The 18,331-nt window shown below is 44.1% G+C and overlaps 1 protein-coding gene across 1 annotated transcript in view; it reads right to left on the reverse strand.

The window, feature by feature from the left end:
• Window positions 1-18,331, reverse strand: part of JARID2 (jumonji and AT-rich interaction domain containing 2) — a 1,781,868-nt gene that overhangs the window by 538,741 nt on the left and 1,224,796 nt on the right. The window contains exon 13 of the mRNA XM_044065716.1: window positions 4,805-4,987. Within this exon, the coding sequence (XP_043921651.1) occupies window positions 4,805-4,987 (183 nt within the window). The remainder of the gene's footprint in view (window positions 1-4,804; window positions 4,988-18,331) is intronic.

Raw genomic sequence — 18,331 nt, forward strand, 5'->3', positions numbered from 1 at the left:
ATGGAAAAGATCATATGGTCTAGGATGCCAAGAACTTGTCTAGCAGTCCACATAGTCTTTTCTGCATGATTTCTATTGTTCCACTGGAAAGAAACTCCTGCATACTTCTACGTTCAGGAGAACTCCTAAGATGACTAGACCTGGGTCAGGCAGTGCAGTGTGTACTCTACTGCCCCTGAATCTCATGTATGGACTTGGCCTGAATGATGCAATCTTTCCTGTACATATAAATGCAAATACCTTTCATTCTGTGGTATGTTACCACTGGGACCAGGCATTTGGTAAATACTCTTGGGCACAGTAGCTAAACCTAAGGGCATGAAGGTAAACTGGAAGTGTATACTAACCAAAGACCTTAAATACGGTCTGTGTCATCTGAAAATTGATGTACGTAGGTAGACAACTGAGATCTACCATGACTGCATGGGAGTTCAGTATGTGGTTCAGTGCCTGAAGAGTCAGAACTTTGAATTTGTACAGACGAACGTTTTTTTCCATGCTAACAGGTCTAGAATTGGTCACCAATAATCACCCATTCTTGGAAACAGGAGGAGCCTAGAATAAAGTCTTTTGCCTTGTGAACTCAGTATATGACACCACAGAAGTACCCCAACACCTCCTCTAAAACACATTTTACCAGGTGTTACGGATTCTTTAGTACTCCTGGGAGTCTTCTCTTTTGTGAACTTGTGAGAATCCTGTAGTCCATGGAAATAATACTCAAGACCCATATGTCTACAGTAATGACAAACCATTGGTGGAGGCATTTGGCCAATTTGCCTCATACTGTAGGGCAGATAAATAGGCTTAAAGTATGGGAAGGCACTGGGGTAGGGTTTTTGTGGTTGGGGAGGGAGGTAACTGCTGCAGACACAACTGTTCTCTTACAGTGGAAGAGCCCTGTTGCCCCCCCCCCCCCACACTCTATCCTCTGGGTACCACCTTTTCTGACAGTCTTAAGATTCAGTTTGCTTCTCTTTCCTCATCCCCAATACAAGGGTCCCTGCTTTGAGAAAGAATGCCTGTTGTAGTTACAGGAGAATGGAAAATGCACTTGAGAGTCCACAGCTTTCACACGGTTCTCCAGTTCCTTTAAGTCACTGTAAAGCCTGGGATTCAAACAGCAGTTCTTTATCCAGTGGGACAATGAAGCAGCTGCACCTTTATGTCTTAAGACAGGAACTGTATTCTCAGCCAAAAATGGTTTCTGAAGTCCAATCCTACATCCCATAGCAACAGCCCTATGTAATGCATCTACCACATCATACTCGCATTTAAAAACATGTTTTCAACTTCAAGGATGTCTGCATTTGTTGGAGTAAGGCAGTTTTCCTAGCCTTGTCTTGCACTGCTCCATAACTTTCCATTAGTGGCTTCAGGACATGTTCTTTGTACCTCAGCATGTCGATCTGGCAATTAAGAGCCGAAAAAGCTATTGTTGCTGAGGCATACATTTTGCCATATATCAAGTAATCTACTCTTATTATCAGGGAGTACATTATGCCCTAGAGCCAGTCTAGCCTCCTCTATATATTCCGGGGATACTGCCTGGTTAAAATACATTTTTTTCTGTAGCAATCAGGTTTCATTAGGGCAGGGAGATGGAACTGGGCTTCAAGCTGTTGGAAATAAACTACAAGAAGGGCTTCCTGAGCCATTCAACCCCCCCCCCACACACACACACACACTTTTTCTACATGACGTCAGTCAGTGCCAACTGTTGTTACATCACTCAGTTCAGTGCTAGTCTGCTAACAGTCATACCAGACTGTCACTGGTCTTCTCATACTATACAGCCGTCTCTTGAATGTACACCCTTGTGTCATCTTGACTTCTTCCCGATAAGCCCAAAGCTTCTTTACAAAATCATCTTCTGGTTTCCTATACATGCAATCAAACTACTGTAACCAGCTGCTCTTTTCAACTGGGGCTACTTGGCTTCTGCCCTGATGTCCTAACTTCTGTATCTGTTCCATAATGTGTATCCTACTACCAATCTGAGGCACTTAATATCCATCACTGAAAGCCTCCTCAGTTACTCAGCCTTCACTGCCCAGGTTTCCCTGACATACCAAAGTACTGGTTACACCACTGTTTTGTGTAACTTATGCTTCAGCTTCCTTGGCATTCTTCTGTCATACACTATCCTGACACCTTGCGCCAGTTGACTGCAGCACATCCAGTTCTAATGTTGATTTCCTTATTCAGACTCCCCTCTCTTGTATGCACACAGCAACTCCGCTGATCCATCTTCAACTACCTGCTTGCTAATACAGCACATCGCCAGTTATAAAAAGGAGTGGCTTCGAAGCTGAACCCTGATGAAAAGCCACTCCTACTGGGAACCCATATGCAAGTCTGAACAAACTCTGTACTTTTTTAATGGAGTCCTTGTACACAGCCAGAACCAATTCTACCAATGTTGAAAGACTTCCCAGATTGGAGGAATACCAAGACGTTATGAACACCAAGACCACAGAGGTTCCAAGGCTCATTTCTGAGAGAACAGATATGTCACTGGCTTGTCACTAACAATGCTCTCTCATGAGTGACAGCCTAAATGATGCATCCTCTGGTAAAAGGTGTGACGTCAGGATGCCCTATTTGTTAAAAGTGAAAGGGGAGGAAGGACATTTGTGGCCTGCAGTTCAGATCTTTCCTTTCTTCCAAATCTGAGGAGTCAGTATCTCTCATTTAGTGTTCTCCCTCACTTTCTTGGAATGCCTAACTCTAGACATACAAGTCTTGCTGGATCAGGCAGCAAACTCTGTACAACCTGAAAAAACCCCGCACAACCAACCAAAGAATGTGAAGGAGGTAGGAGTGTGTGGGGGGTGAAGGCATGTCAATGGGCAGCTTTTGTTTAACAATTTTCAGTCCTCAGGGTAGCTACTTGATCTGCGAGTGGCCACAGAGGTCTTGGGAACCTGAAGGTGGATAGCTCTGGGTTCTAAAAGCAGCAGGTCATCCTCTCCAATGAACAAGGGTAAACTGCCCTTCTAGCTTAATAAACCAATGGTCAACAGCAGATGTCTCATGAGCCTCAGTGAAATCCAAGAGCTTTTTGATGTGGTGAGAAGTGCTAACATCTGAAGATGTAGCAGTTTCTAAAGGAGAGACCTGGCCCAAGGTGGACATGAGAGCCAGGGGCTGGCTGAATGCTGCTGCAGTACTAATGTCCTCAGACCTATGATCCCTAGAGTTAGACTCCCTGGCATTCACAGACTTCTCCTTATGTTTCTCCTTTTTAGTGGGGATGGCTGGATGAGATATAGTACACTTTGGGAAGTGGGCGCTTTCTGTTCAAATATGCCCAGAAGGCAACATATCTTGCACAAAAGGTCTTGTGCCTAAAGTCTTGACAGATTTTGCAAGCACTAACCTGAGATAATATACACACTAACTGCAGTAGGCTTAACACTTCTACATTGGGAAACGCCTTAAAGATGTTTGGGGTGGGGGGCAGAGGTTATAACTCACTAATACAGCAATTATAATATATAGATGCAGGACGGGCCCCATTGGAGAAATTAATTGTAAACTCTTTTGATCCATGCTCTAGTCTGGACTGATCAAATGCCTCTCTCTGCATGCAGTGCAAATGGCAAGAAAGAATGAAAGATGGCCAGGTATGTCCCACCATTATACCAGGAATATGGACACACTCCTGGGAAAAATGACATCAGCGCAGCTGAAGGGGAAGCGTGTCCAACTCCGAACAGTCGGGCAAACATCACATGCTGACCTGCAGCTGAGTTTCCTAAGGTTATAACTGCAACAGTGAAGAACATAATTAACATCTGACATTTCTAACACTCATATTTAACGAAGTGTGGGAGTAATTTTACAACTTAAAACAAGTTCTAATTTCACTTACTTTCAACAGCTACGTCAACTTCTACTTATTAGCATCTACTGTGCTCTGCCACATTTTCACTTACATACTGACCAAAATGGGAATAAGCAAAGCTCGGCTTCAAACATATTATTACTGTTTTGCATATTACCCAAACCACTCCACTTACACTTCTATGGATGTCACACCAGCCATTAAACAAATGTCTTGCTTCTTATGGTAAGGCAGTTCAGCATATTCCTTTTTCATAAGTTAGCTACAAAGTAAGGAATTGCTGGAACCTCCAGACCAACTACCTGAGGGCAAAGTATAGTTTACTTTCTTTGCCAGTCCATGGCACAAAAGCGTTTTGCCTTTTGAATACAACCTTCACATTTGACTGGCAGCCTGGGCACCGTAGGAGCCAGACAATCTTGAGAATGAGGGAGAAGTTGGCCAAGTTCACCACAACAGCATCATCTCAGAGAAGAGCAAGAAATGCAGTTTCAGCAATATGGACTTTAGGAAACTTCAAGCCCCTGAAGGTGTGTGCAACTGTTCAGCCAAGCAGTTCTGTCTAAAGAATTCACACCCACTGGCTCACTGCAACACTCCATCCAACCCAGTAAGGGGAAACATCCAAAAAAAAAAAACTTACCTCAAAGGGATGATAGATGCAGTCCCTGGCTTTTCTCTCTTCTCATGATGTCTTATGTTAGGAACAAAATGGGCTAATAAAATAGGGGATGGAGGCTTTACAGTTTTGGGGAACAAGTAAAAATGATTAAACAATATGTTTCCTTCTTTTCTGCTGAGTTATCAAAGTAAAAGTGTGAATGTGCAGATGGTTTTCAAAGTGAAACTGCAGACCAGTACACAAAGTATTCTCACTGCCCTACACCCTCTAATCACACAACCACATTTTATTGTACTTAATTATAACATACATCACTTCAGTCTAATTCCTACCTTAGCAGCTTCATAGCCCATACTTGTCCAATGGGTGGTAGCAAAGTGCACAGTTTCAGAAACACTGTAGCCACAGCATACTTTAGACACGAAGGCTCCCGGAAGACAGACAACAAACTGCCCACTCTTCTGCACAGTACGATATACCTTGATCCCTTCCTTACATAGCACCTCTGGAGAGATCTGAAAATACACAAAGTAAACTACACATCCACATGTGAACTCCTGAAATTAAAATGGTTACATTTTAGCAGTATTACTATAATAAACACCAACTGGTTTAACAATACATAAAAAAGTACAATTTGCAGTGCTTGGTGAAAGTGTGCACAGATGATCAAGTTACTGCCTCTGGTACATTTCTAGAGTCCACTCCTTTCCAAAAATGACAAAGTTGTAGCCAAGGCCCGGTTAGAGTGGACCTTGACCCTGCCTGGAAGAGTCTACTCACAGTGAGTAACAAAAAGCAATAGCATGTCACCACCATTTAGAAACTGTCTACTCTGACATTGATTGTCCTTTTATCTTGCCTTTATAGGTTTAAGTTTATAGGTTAGTACTAGGCTAACTGCTCGTGAGCCACTTTAAGCTGAGCCAATTACCCCATGTGAGAATCAAACCTTGAACCTTGCGTCTGTTAGGTAAACCCCTTAACCATTATGCCAACCACCCACCCCTAATAACCTAAAGTCAGAATTAAACACTGTACCTTGTGTGTCTATGAGATGAAAGACCTTAATCATTGTACCAAACCCAACCTTCACAGGAATTAAGCAACTAATCACAATGCCTGAAGGCTTTTATCCCGTCAGTGGAGTACCTGAATTGCCTGTGGACATCGAGCCTGAGTAGAATTCTTTCTCCACTATTTTTTTTTGTTATGGATAGAAAACAAAGACATGCCTGGATCAAGGTAAACTCAAAACTACTTCAGGCATAAAATGAAGGATGTATTCTTAAACTTACCCTTTAAGATTAGATAAGGCTGAGTTACCATAACAGCTTGAAACTTGCAGAAGTCAGAGCAATGAATAACACTGTCTTCAAAGATAAGATCATCAAATCAACCTCATGAGCAGTCATGTTTTCTCCAATACAAAATTAAAATTCCAAGAAGCAGCCAACTGTCTAAAGTGCATGGATATGAAAAATCCCTTTCAAGAACTGTCACTTCAGACAGAGCAGAAACGGGAGATCCATGGACAGACAAGCAGAGATAGCAGAGGTGAATTCTGACAGAACAGTAAAACTCACAAATACCGTTGAACCAGAGGCATCTGGGTCTGATAATGTTTCTGGCACCGTTCATTCTTCTGCCTGAACTACAAAATCTTTTCCACTTAGCCAAACAATTTTCTAGTGAAGATTTCCTGGCCTTTTTTAATACCGGATATCCTTAGAAACAGGTATTAATATCCTATAATCCAGGCAATGAGTTGAGGAAATTGAAGGTTTGGGTGTATGAAACAATCCTCTCCTAGGTGAGTTAAGTCCATCCCATGGTAAGCCTGGGGTAATTTCCCTTGGCCATTTTCGAGAGAGAGGAAGTACAGTTGTGTACACTTACCATAAATTTATTTATTTATTTATTTTTATTTATTGCAGTTGGTTTACCAGGATAGTCCATTGGGCCTTAAAGAACCCGTTTTTAATGGAGTCCTGGGGAGAAAAGCTCCAAAAAAAAAAACAAAAGTACATATAATATTCGACAGAGACAGTCTAGGGACAGAAAGTTATTAATACAATGTAGGCAGAATAAAGTGAAACTAATCAGATATATAATAGCAGTCATAACAATTAATACATTGAGAGAAAAAAAAAAAACATGCTAGCAATAGAACAAATGCAAAACATTAATACAAATTAGAGAACAAGCATAGTAGCTAAAAGTAGGATGTGATATTAAAGGACATTAAGTAGAGTTAGTTATGTGGGGTGGGAGCAAGAGCATTCCCACTGTGATGCTAGGTGTAAGAAAAGAGACTTCTTGAAGGTAGAGTGGTTAGAGGTGGTGCGGATGTTTGGTGGTAAGGAGTTCCAGAGGCGAGCGAGGCTGAAGGAAAGAAGTTTTTGCATGGGGGATGAGTAGGTTTATGCACTTCTAGTAGATTTTTATTATTAGACCTTAGAACTCTGTTAGGTAGGTGCATTTTAAAGGCAGAGGAAAGGGAGGGACAGAGGGAAGGGTTTAGAATAAGCTTATGGGCTAGAGTTAGTTGAGTGTAAGTTAGTTGTTTGGGAAGTTCTAGCCATTTTAGCTTATGGAGGGAGAGACAGTGGTGAGTGGAAGACTTATGGCTGGTGGCGAATTTTGCAATTTTGTTATAGCAGGAGGTAAGCTGTTTTATTAATGAGGACTGAAGATTAGCGAGTAGTGGGGCACCATAGAGAAGGGAGGGGATAAGGAAGGAATTAGAGAGTGATTTTAGTGGCGGATGTGAGGTAGGTATTCTGTCTATAAAGCATGCCAAGTTTTTGATGCGTTTTTTTGATGTTTGTTTGTAGGTGGGAGTTAAATTTAAGTTGGTTGTCGATTTGGACCCCAAGTAGTTTGGTCTCTGACACTGTTTCGAGAGGTGTGTTGTTTTGACTAGTAATTAAGAATGAATTTATGTCGGGAGGAGTAACTTTGGAGGGAGTAAATAACATCAGTTTGGTCTTGGTAGCATTGAGAGCTAGATGACTGCTTAGCATCCATTGCTCTGTGGAAGAGAAGGCATCTTGAGTAAGTTTTTGTAGTGTAGTGATAGAAGAGGCAGAGCAGATGATAGCAGAATCATCCGCGTATTGGATGATGCTAGAGAAAGGGATTGATTTGTGGAAGTCGTTGATAAAGATATTGAAGAGAAGAGGACCCAGTATGGAGCCTTGTGGAACTCTGGTAGGGGTACTAAGGAAGGAGGAAGTGGCTTTTTTCCATTTTACCGCTTGATTTCTGTTTGATAGATAACTAGAGAACCAGTTCAAAGAGGAGGAGGATAGGTAGAGTTTGGAGAGTTTAGTTAAGAGCAGGTTGTGTGAGATAGTATCGAAGGCTTTGGAAAGATCAAGGAGTAAGGTGGAAACAATTAGTCCAGAGTCGCGGGCTTTATTAACAATTTCAAGGAAGGAGAGAAGGGCAGTCATGGTGCTATGATTAGGTCTGAAACAGTGCTGTGTGGGAGTTATAAGATTATTGTCTAGGAGGTGGGGAAGGAGTTGAAGTTGCACACATTTTTCAAGGATTTTTGAAATGGGGGACAGGATGGCTATGGGATGGAAATTAGTGACGTTATTATTGTTACCACCTTTGTGTAGTGGTATAATAAAGACTTGTTTCCAAAAGTATAAACAGATGTCCAGGTGGCAGTCTCCAGGATGTCCCTGGTGGGGACTCCTCTGAGGAAATAAAATAAATGTAGATGTTAGAGTGTAATCACTGTTGTAGTCATCACATTTGGGTTATCCCTGCCAGGGTAGCCCTCAGCCGGCCTGAATACCAGAGACTTAGTATTTCCATGTCAGTTGCTGTCGCATGAGGACTGACGTCAGGTTGTCAGTGGTATAAAGGAAGGCATCCAATACCATTACATAAATTTTTCTTGTCCTAACCTGTCAGGAGCCCCCAAAGTAGGAGGTCAGGCTCTGGTGGTAGAACCCCACCAGTGAAAAATAAATACCAATACGTCTCTTGTAAAGAAAGAACAAGAAGGGGAAAAAAAGGAAGAAAAAGAGAAAGAGGGATGGAGGGAGGGGAAACCAGGGCTGCAACAGTGAATACATTCGAACATCTATATTTATGGTAAGTGTATACAACTGTACTATGTTCTTCGTGTTTCAAGTTCTCCGTGTTTCACTGTTGCAGTCATCACATTTGGGTAGATTCCCAAATCTGAGGACATGGATGGAGGCAGTCCAAGAAGCTAGGGGCTGGGCTAGCATGCCCTGCAAGACTGCAGATTCAAACCCTGCCCTGGATTTGGAAAAGAGAGGGAGGTGGTAATTCTTGGTAAAAGTATAAACAGATGTCCAGGTGGCAGTCTCCAGGATGTCCCTGGTGGGGACTCCTCTGAGGAAAGCTGCAGAGGTGGAGACTGCTCTGGTGGAGTGTGTCCTGACCCCCTTGGGGTGAGGCTTGCCATGCTGTTTGTAGCAGAAATGGATGCAGTGTGCTATCCATTTGGAAATGGTTTGCTTGGAGATGGCTTTGCCTTCTGCCCCTGAAGCAAAGCTAACCAGCAATTGATCAGACTTTCTGAAGGGTTTAGTCCTGTCCAAATAGTATCGGAGCTGTCTGTGCACATCTAAAGAATGCAGAATCCTTTCCCCCTTGTTTTGGGGGTTAGAAAAGAAGGTGGGTAAACGGACGGATTGGTTGAGAGCCACACTGGACATCACCTTGGTATGAAGGATGGATTAGTTCTAAGGGATACCCTGTCTGCATGGAAGATGATGAGGGGTTCCACAGCCATGAGTGCTTGCAGCTCAGATACTCTTCTGTCTGAAGTGATGGCCAGGAGGAAGGCCGTCTTTCAGGAGAGAAAATTTTAGCTCTGCAGAAGAAACTGGTTCAAAAGGGGGAGGGGAAGCTTTTCCAAGACAAAGTTAAGGTCCCAAGCTGGTGTTGGTGCCCTTCTGGGAGGCCTCAAGTTGCTAGGCCCTTTGAAGAACTTTTTAATCGGATGGCAGATCAGTAAGGGACTTAGGGTATAAGCCAAGCTGCCAAATTGATTGTCCGCAATTGGGGGTGCATGAATTCCCCTTCCCTCTGGGTTAGGAAGGTTTGTAATCTGAGGAAGATTCTACGAAGTCAGCGGGGGACAGGCTGCACAGCAGCAAGGGGCATCAGTGCTGTCTGGGCCAGTCTGGAGGTATGAGAATGGTCCTTGGGTTTTTTCTCTCTTATTTTGAGCAGTACCCTTGGAATAAGAGGTAGGAGATGAAAGGCATAGACTGAGAGGTTTACAGGGGGAAGGACAGGGCATCCACTTTCCAAGCCATGCAGTGATGCTCCGTGGTGCAGAATTTGCTGAGCTGATGGTTGGTGTGGGAGGCAAAGAGGTCGACCTCCGGGGTTCTCCATTTCTGAGTTAGTAGGAAGAAGGTGTTTCTGTTGAGCTGCCACTTGTGAGGGTCCAAGAACTTTCTGCTTAATTGGTCTGGCAGGGAGTTGAGAGAGCCTGGCAGGTATCGTGCTAACAGGTTTATTTGCATGGAAGAGGCTGTGAATCAAAGGGTCATGGCCAGCCTGCACAGCGGGTAGAAGTGAGTCCCTCCCTGCTTGTTGATGTACCACATCACAGTGGTGTTGTCTGTTTTGATCAGGAGAACCTCTGGAGAGAGAAGGGGTTTGAAAGCTATCAAGGCCTGCTGCACAGCCATCAGCTCTTTTTGACTGATGTGCAGGGGGAGTTGCTGGGGGTTCCATTGGCCTTGTATGCACCTGCTATCCAGGTGTTCACCCCAAGCATAGTCTGATGAGTCTGTGGTGAGGGTCTGGGAGGCGGGGTGTGAGGGGAAGGGCAGTCCCTTGTTGTGGGAGCAGGCTGTTGCCTACCAAAGAAATTCCTTTCTCAGGCAAGGAATAATAGGCAGAAGAGTTTCCAGATCTTGAGTGTGTTGACACCAAAGGCTCTTTAGGTTCCACTGAAGTTTCCTCATATGCAGTCTGGCATATGGAATGAGGAGAATACCAGAGGCCATGAACCCCAGGGCTTGCAGGATTTTCCTTGCAGAAACCTGGGGCCTGGTGGCCAGTTGAGAGAAGTAAGCCGATAGGAAAATGTGTTTCTCTGTGTAAAGCATGTCATCTGGGATGCTTTGTCCAGACTTGCTCCCAGGAAGAATGTCCTTTTGGTGGGTACCTGTTTGTATTTCTTTTCATTGACTGTGTACCCTAGGGAGGTTAAAGTAGGTCCTTTACAAAGGCCAGGTCTTTGAGCAGCTTTTCCTGGCTGTCTGCTTGAATAAGGCAGTCTAAGCAGGGGTAAATTTGAATATTTCTTTGCCTGCAAAAGGCAATAGCCGGAGCCAGGTATTTTGTGAAAACTCTGGGAGCAGTAGAAAAGCCAAAGGGAAGCACAGAGAACTGAAAGTGTTGAGATCCTGCGCTGAAGCACAGATATTTTCTGCAGGACTCCCCTGACAGGAATGTGAAGATAGGCCTCTTTTAGGTCCAGGGTGGCTAGCCAAGCGTCCTTGGAGTGCATGGGTAGCAGCTGCTAGAGGGTGAGCATTTTGAATTTTGGAAGCAGCAGAAAGGTGTTTAGAATGGATAGATCAAAGATGGGGCACCAGAAAGAGTCTGGAGTAGAAGCCTTGGCCTATCTGCTCTGCAGGAACATGTTCTACTGCCCCCAAGGAGAGCAGGGAATGGATTTGCTTTTGAGCCTCTGCCCATTGATATGCTGGTAGATCTGGGAACCCTTTTGGGGTTGGAAGGGTGTGAAAGCAGAATTTGTACCCCTGAAACAATGTTCAGAACCCAATCGTCCTTGGTAATGGTGGCCTAGGTGCTAAAGTGAAAGGAGGGTTTTCCTCCTAGGAGTATGTGAAGGTGGGCAGAGGCTAGGTTGGGAAGGGGTGAGTCATTGTGAGTTCTTACCATAAGGGGTGGCTTAGAACTCCTTGGCTTTGAAGTGGAGGTAGTCCACTGCTTAGATCTCTGCAACCCCTGCTGTCGGGGGGGGGGGTCTGTTTCCACAGAGCCTAGGCTGGCCCTGTCTACTTGGATCAGGAAAGGACCAGTGCTTGGTGGGAAAATGCCTGCTGAACCTAAGGGGCTGGACCTGTAAGAAATCTAACAGTCTACATAGATTTTGCTTTTTCTTCCATCTTTAACACCTCTTCTGCTTTAGTGCCAAATAAGTTATCTTTGTGCAAGGGTGCATCCTACAATTTTGATTTCACATGGTCTGGCAGGGGTTGTTCCTTAAGCCATGCATGTCTTATAATGACAGATCCAGTGACTGCTGCCCTGCAAGAAGCTTCTAGGGCATCAAAACCACAGTGCAAAGTGTGTTTAGTTACTTGACCAGCAGAATGCATTAGGTCCTGTAAATCTTTAGATTCTGCCCATGCAGGAAAGGAGGATATTTTTTGTTTAAGGAGTTCCAAGGTATGCTGCTGATACTTAAGCATACAGAATTGACAATTTAGTGCCCTGATAGCAAGAGTAGTTGAGGTGTATACTTTTTTACCCAATTTTTCCACTGCTCAGGAATCCCTGTCTGAGGGGGTGGGATTCTTAGTTGAGGTTGCTTTAATCCCTTTAAGCCCTTGAGTAATGACCTCAGGGTCAGCTGCTGGATTTTTAAAAAGATATTTGTGCAAGTCAGGGACTCTGTAGTACCAGTCTGGTTTTCTGGGAGCAGGAGGGAGGGCGTCTGGAGTCGAGCTGGATTCAAGGAAGATATCATCCACCACATCTAGGACTGGGGGGATGGCTAAGGGCTTGTGTTGTGGAAGGTCCAGGAACTCTCAGAGTCTCTTTTTAGACTGTGGGTAGTCTTGACTCTCCCATTGGAAATGCTCCCTTAAGGTATGCAGGGTTTCCCCAAAGGAAAAATCCTCTGGGGGAGAGGCTGAAGGAATGGATTCCTCTGCATCAGAATCTTCATATGTGGAGAGGGGCTGCATGTCTTCATAGTCAGATGCATCAAATTTACCCGACTCTTGTTCAGACAAAACTACTGGAGACAGATCTATTTTCCTTTTTGAGGGAGTGGCTTGGCTTCCCCTAATCAGCATGATAAGGTCTTCTGCCAATTTAAGCATTTGAGACTGAGGCAAGGGAGCAGGCGCCTGAGAATGGGTAGTATGTTTCTTGGGTGTGGTTCGACCCCTGGGCCCAAGGAACACGGTTGTTTTGGAAAGAACGGTAGCCGTGAAAGAAGGCGTTGGTTTGTCGGGATTCGGTGCTGTGAAGGACTTCCTCGGAAGCCGATGCCTGCAGAGCTGCTCCAGACCCATCCGAGGTACAGACAACTGCAGTATCCTTAGACAAAGAAGAGTTCTGCGACATACCAGACTTCGAAAGGGTCTTGGTAGCGACCTGCGAATTTAACAGAAGTGGGCATCAGGGGCTGCGAAAGTGCCTCACTGAATTCTGGAGGACTGACTACCAGCTTTATGGAAGCGTCATCGGAAGGTTTGGTCCTGTGCGGTCTTGTCTCTTGTTTTTATCTTTATGTTTTTTAGGAAGATCTGTTATCAGATAGCTTACTGAAGCCATATCGGAATTTGAGGACTGTAAATGGAAATATCTGGCTACAAAAAGGGCCAGACGACGAATAGTTCTGGCGTTAAAGCACAGAAGTGACAAAGAGGGATGTCGTGGTCTGGGCCAAGACAAGTGACGCATTAAGAGTGGAAGTCCCAATGTGGTATTTGCTTTCCACAGGCGAGACAATTGCTAACTTTTTCTGACATTGGTTAATACAAGAAAAAAGGATCCCCAACAGGGTACTTAGCTTTCGAAGACTTCAACTTCAATTCGGAAACTAAACTTCAGTAGTGGCTGACTGGCACTTGTGCGAACTGCTTCGGGCTCCATGGGAAGAAACACTGATGTAATGGCATCGGATGCCTTTCTTTATACCACTGACGACCTGACGTCAGTCCTCAAGCGACAGCAACCGACGCAGAAATACTAAGTCTCTGGTATTCAGGCCACCCGCGAGCTACCCTGGCAGGGATAACCCAAATGTGATGACTGCAAAAGTAAAACACGAACATCATCCACTGTTGCATGGGCCAAAGTGGGGTTACCACTATTATCCTGGGAGAGTCCTGAATCTTAACCCCTTTTATAAGATGAAAGGGTACAGAGAAATATTATCGTCCATGTGAATGAAAAGGCTTTTGTCTTCCAAGCCTTTGTGCATGGAATCATGGATCAGAATTTGTTTGTTGTAAATGGAGGCAAACAGATCCATTTGAGGAGTTCTCCACAGTTCAAACAACTCCTGGAAGACCCTTGGGTGCAACTTCCATTCACTGGGGGTGGGGGGTATCTTACCCTGGTCCTGCTCAGCTTGTGAGCCAACAACAGTCTGCTCAGATCGAATGTAACACGTAGAAATAGTTTGTGTCAAGTTCTGTTCCTGGCTAGCATACATAGTTTGCAAAGGGGGTAGGATCTACTCCCCCCATTTATGTACCACATTACTGTGATGTCATCTGTGTTTGCTAGTATAGGGCCTGGACTTAAAATGATTTAGACATTTGAGAGAATTTATTAGAGCAAACATTTCTGTGACATTTGTGGGTTACAGTCTATGCTGCTTGTTCCAAAGACCACAAACTGTCACCCCTTGGATAAAGCTCCCCAAGCAAAGTCTGAGGCATTAGTGGTTACAGACCAAGTTTGAGATGAAAACTAAAAAGGGATACCAGAGTTGAGATAAGAGTGGATCCTCTCACGAGAGTAACCCATTTTTACAAACCATGGTATTGAAATCTGAAATTTTTTTCTGTGTGTGTGTGGGGGGCAAACTGATTTGATGAACCATAGGAAGTTACTAGGTTATTAGCCCATGTTCCAACAAATCATCACCGTATGCCACTGTCCAGCAGGGACACGGGTGGAAGCCCAGGGGTGTACTTTCTGTTAAGGGTTAATGAGGTATTCTGCTTAACGTGGAGAGCGAGACTATTCCACAAAAGGGGAATCTCTGGGACACATCTGTCCAGCCAACAAGTCCTATTGATGTCACAGATCAGGCTGAGGTCGCACATGCGAGTTACTCGAGTGGAGCTTGACTTGCAGATATGCGGCAGCCCCATCAAGGCGGGATCTGAGATGGCTTTGTATGCCAGACAGAAATCACCTCTGCGGAGTCTGCAGGAGACAGAGTAGAGTGGAAAGGGCCTTTACCTATCTGTGTAGGGTAGATGTTTGAGGCCCTGGATTCTCCTTGTGAGGAACCTCTGTGGTGTCTCCAGCTGTTGCATGTGCTTTGTGACGTACATGCTGAAAGGGGCATTGCACTCAATAATGAGTCTTATAAGGGAAGAATACAGGGATGTTATGACCACCTTGTCCATGGATGAGATACCCTTACTAATGAAGTGGGCCATGTAGATAGGTTTCCGTACAACAGATACAATATGGTGGTCAAAAGTCAGTTTGCTATCAACCTGGGTGTCCAAGTCCCTCATAACTGATTGTGTGCTTAGGATCTTATCAATGTGATAATTTGTGGGGCTGGCACTCTCCCCAGAAGGGATGATTATGTATTTTTTGGCATTCAGTTTGAGGCCATGTTTCTGGCACCATTTATTTGTCTAGGTGAGACCCTCTTGGAGGATGTCCACATCATTAGGAGAACTGATGACAGCACCCAGCTTGCAGTCATCTGCAAACTTGGTCAGCCATAGCCCACTGGTTTTGGCCTGCACCTCAGAAAAGTATATCCCAAACAGCAGAGGTACCAAGACTGACCCCCCCCTGGGGTACACTGCTCATTACGTGTTGACTTCTTGAGGTGGCTTCCCCTATTTTGAATAGGTGGGTTCTATCAGTGAGCATGTTTGCTACCCATCTGGTAACATATGGATTGATGTCTAGTTGAGAGTTTTTTATACCAGAGTGGGGAAAAGTATCGAAGGCTTTGGCCAGGTCAAGGTAGGTGGTTGTACAGTTTTCCTCTCGTCCATGGCCTTGGTGACTGTCTCCAAGAAGTCGACAGGCAGGACCTGCTCTTGACAAAGCCAAAACTGTGTGTGGTATTGAGTGTCTAGACGTTGCCAATGTCCTTGTTAGTGAGGTCCATGATAATCTGCTCCATGGCCTTGCAGATCAGGCTAGTTAGACTGATAGGTCTATAATTTCCTGGATTGGTGGATGCTCCATCTTTGTGCAAAGGGATGACAGTGGCTGTTCTCCACTCGGCTGGGATGAAGCCGGTACTTAGGCTTTGGTTGAATAGGGTGGCTAATGGTGCTGCAAGTTCCTGCCTGAGTTCATGTAGGATGCAGCCTGAGATTTTATCAGGTCCCACGGAGGCTGTATTTTTTGCCTTTGAGAGGGCAGTGATGACTTGCTCCCTAGAGATAAAGGGAGGGGGCAGGTACTGGGAATATCTTGTTTTACTGATGGGGTGGAGAGAGGGGTGAAGTTTTCACTGAACCCGTTTGCCAGCAGAGTGGCTATATCTACAGTGTTTATGTGGCATCCTTGACCACCAAGTAATGAGCAGATCTGGGTGCTTCCTTTGAGATTGCGGATATACGTGAAGAAGGCCTTATGACTGTCTTTAGTAGATGTGGCCGGTTTGGACTCGTTTGCTTTGGAGGATTTCACTAGTGCTCTTATTTGCCTGTTCAGGCTAAGGAGAGATTGCTTCCAATTAGGCATCTGCTCCTTCTTTGCCCTGGACAGCATTTTTTCCTTTTATTATAGAGTTTATTTATTGCAGATATCCACCAGACAGGTTTACTCTTCCTTGCGGAGGAAGATTTTGTCCTGTTGTGTATTCCTGATTCCATGCAGCTATATAAATGCTCATATAGTACTTTGGCGTAGGTCTGGACATATGTGCCAGTTCCCAAGGAGAGGGGGAGGGGGCTGGGAAGCTGTTTATACCTTCCCCCAGGAGGTTGTAATTAGTTTTTTGTTTGACCCTAGCTGGGGGGGGGGTGACCTCAAAGTGACCACTTTGTGGTCGGACCTTATCAGGTATGATGACACTGTAGGGATGCTGCATTGGTTACACATGTTGATTAGTATCAAGTCCAAGATATTTTCACCTCTTGTGGGGGTATCGACCATCTGGTCCAAGGCATTTGCATTGACGAAATCAAAGACTTTCTGGGTATTTGTGTTTTGGCATGAGTATTTCTTCCAATCTATGGTTAGATAGCTAAAGTGGCCCAGGCTCTCAGTAAAGGGTTGAATCTTGACAGATTCAAAGAGGTCCAGAGAGTGGGCATCTTGAGCCAAAGTTGGAGGCCTATAGCTAGCTATGATTTGAATAGGGGTCTTCTCAATTGTAAACTGCACCTGGAGTGTTTTCTGCTTTTTTGTTTTTTTAAGATTGCCCCAGGTTCTGGGAGGATCCTCCCTTTTGAACCTTTCTGCTATTATTTTCTGAAATTCTGTTTACCTTTGCTTGCTGAGATTGTCCACTGCATTTCCTATAAATAAAGGACCTGAACTGGAAGGAAAGATTCTATTGTATTTGGTATAGAGGGTTGAAAAACATGGGTAACCTTCCTTTCATCAAATCTTTTAAAGGCCTCAGCAGAGGAAGAGTCTAACAAAACCTCATTATTCAGCATTCAGGAGCTCAGCTTGGACATCCTCTCAAAAATTATGGGAATGTAGCCACACAAATCTTCTCATCATCGACTCAGCTGCTCTAGAAACAGCATCAGCAGTGTTGTAAGAACTTTTAGAGAATGTCTGATTACTTCAGGCACAGAAGATCCTAAATAATTCAGAGATCTTAATCTCTGAAGGGAGTTCAGCAATTAATAAACTGTAAAAACAAGCCAGCAGAAACTTCTGAGAGAGCCTGAAAATCACTATTCTGACATTCTTCCAAACCAAAACAGACTTTTGCATCTATATATGCAAACACCTTGACCATTAGACCACCCTCCCAACCCTAATTTACTAATCTATGAACCTAATTTATCAGATGTAACAGATTTAGCTGCCAAAAGATGTTTGGCCAAAGATGGCTTTTGAGACGGCCATCACTGCAGGATCTGATAACTGCTTAGAAAAATGAAAGTTGTGGAAGCTGTGAGTCTAAAAGAACCTTGTATAATTTCAGACTTTTAGGGGGCAGGCAAACTGTTGGTTGCAAAGAAAGCATCCTCTAATGCTAGCAAAAGAGGAGGAATAATTGCAGGTCGAGGAAAATTGACCTGTAGTAAGTCAGTCTTTGCAGGGATTCTGGTATTTCTTTCTGCACCCACTGAAGTAACTCCTTCATTTTTGCAAAGTATCGGAATAGGATAACTTTTCAGGAGGAAAATATGAACGGAAAAAAAAAAAACACTTTCCACAAAAATCAGCCCTCCTCAGGGTAAGCACTTGAGAAGCATAATCCAATTTATATCCCTCAGACTGAGAACTGGAAGAAAATATTTAAAATTCAGGAAAAACTCAATGTAAAGACTGAAAGGCTTGAAATAAGTCCCTACAATACCCCAGCCAATCTGCTGTCGATCCTGTGTGATTTGAGGAAATATTTTAGTGACAACCCCCAAAAATCACAAATCTCCAGTCTTCCTCACTTCCACGGTTTCATGACTTCACACTACCTGTATTTTAAAATGTGGTGTCAACTCAATGAACCTGGACAATGAAATTTAAAATCAAATAACCAGTCTTAAAAAAAAAAAAAAAGTGTGTGATGCCAGATATCGCACACTAAATCTGGACAAGAAGGAATGAACACATACAAGGACACTTTCCTCACTTTCCTTCCCAGTATGAAGGGCTTGAGAGAATGAACATTAGCCGTGTACATCTGCAGATGTACTCCAGTAAGGATGTGCAACATTCTACAAGGGATGCATAAAACAGCATGCAGT

This window comes from Protopterus annectens, chromosome 3.part0 (genome assembly GCF_019279795.1).
Source record: "Protopterus annectens isolate FY-2018-M chromosome 3.part0, PAN1.0, whole genome shotgun sequence".
NCBI classification, from domain to species: Eukaryota; Metazoa; Chordata; order Ceratodontiformes; family Protopteridae; genus Protopterus; species Protopterus annectens.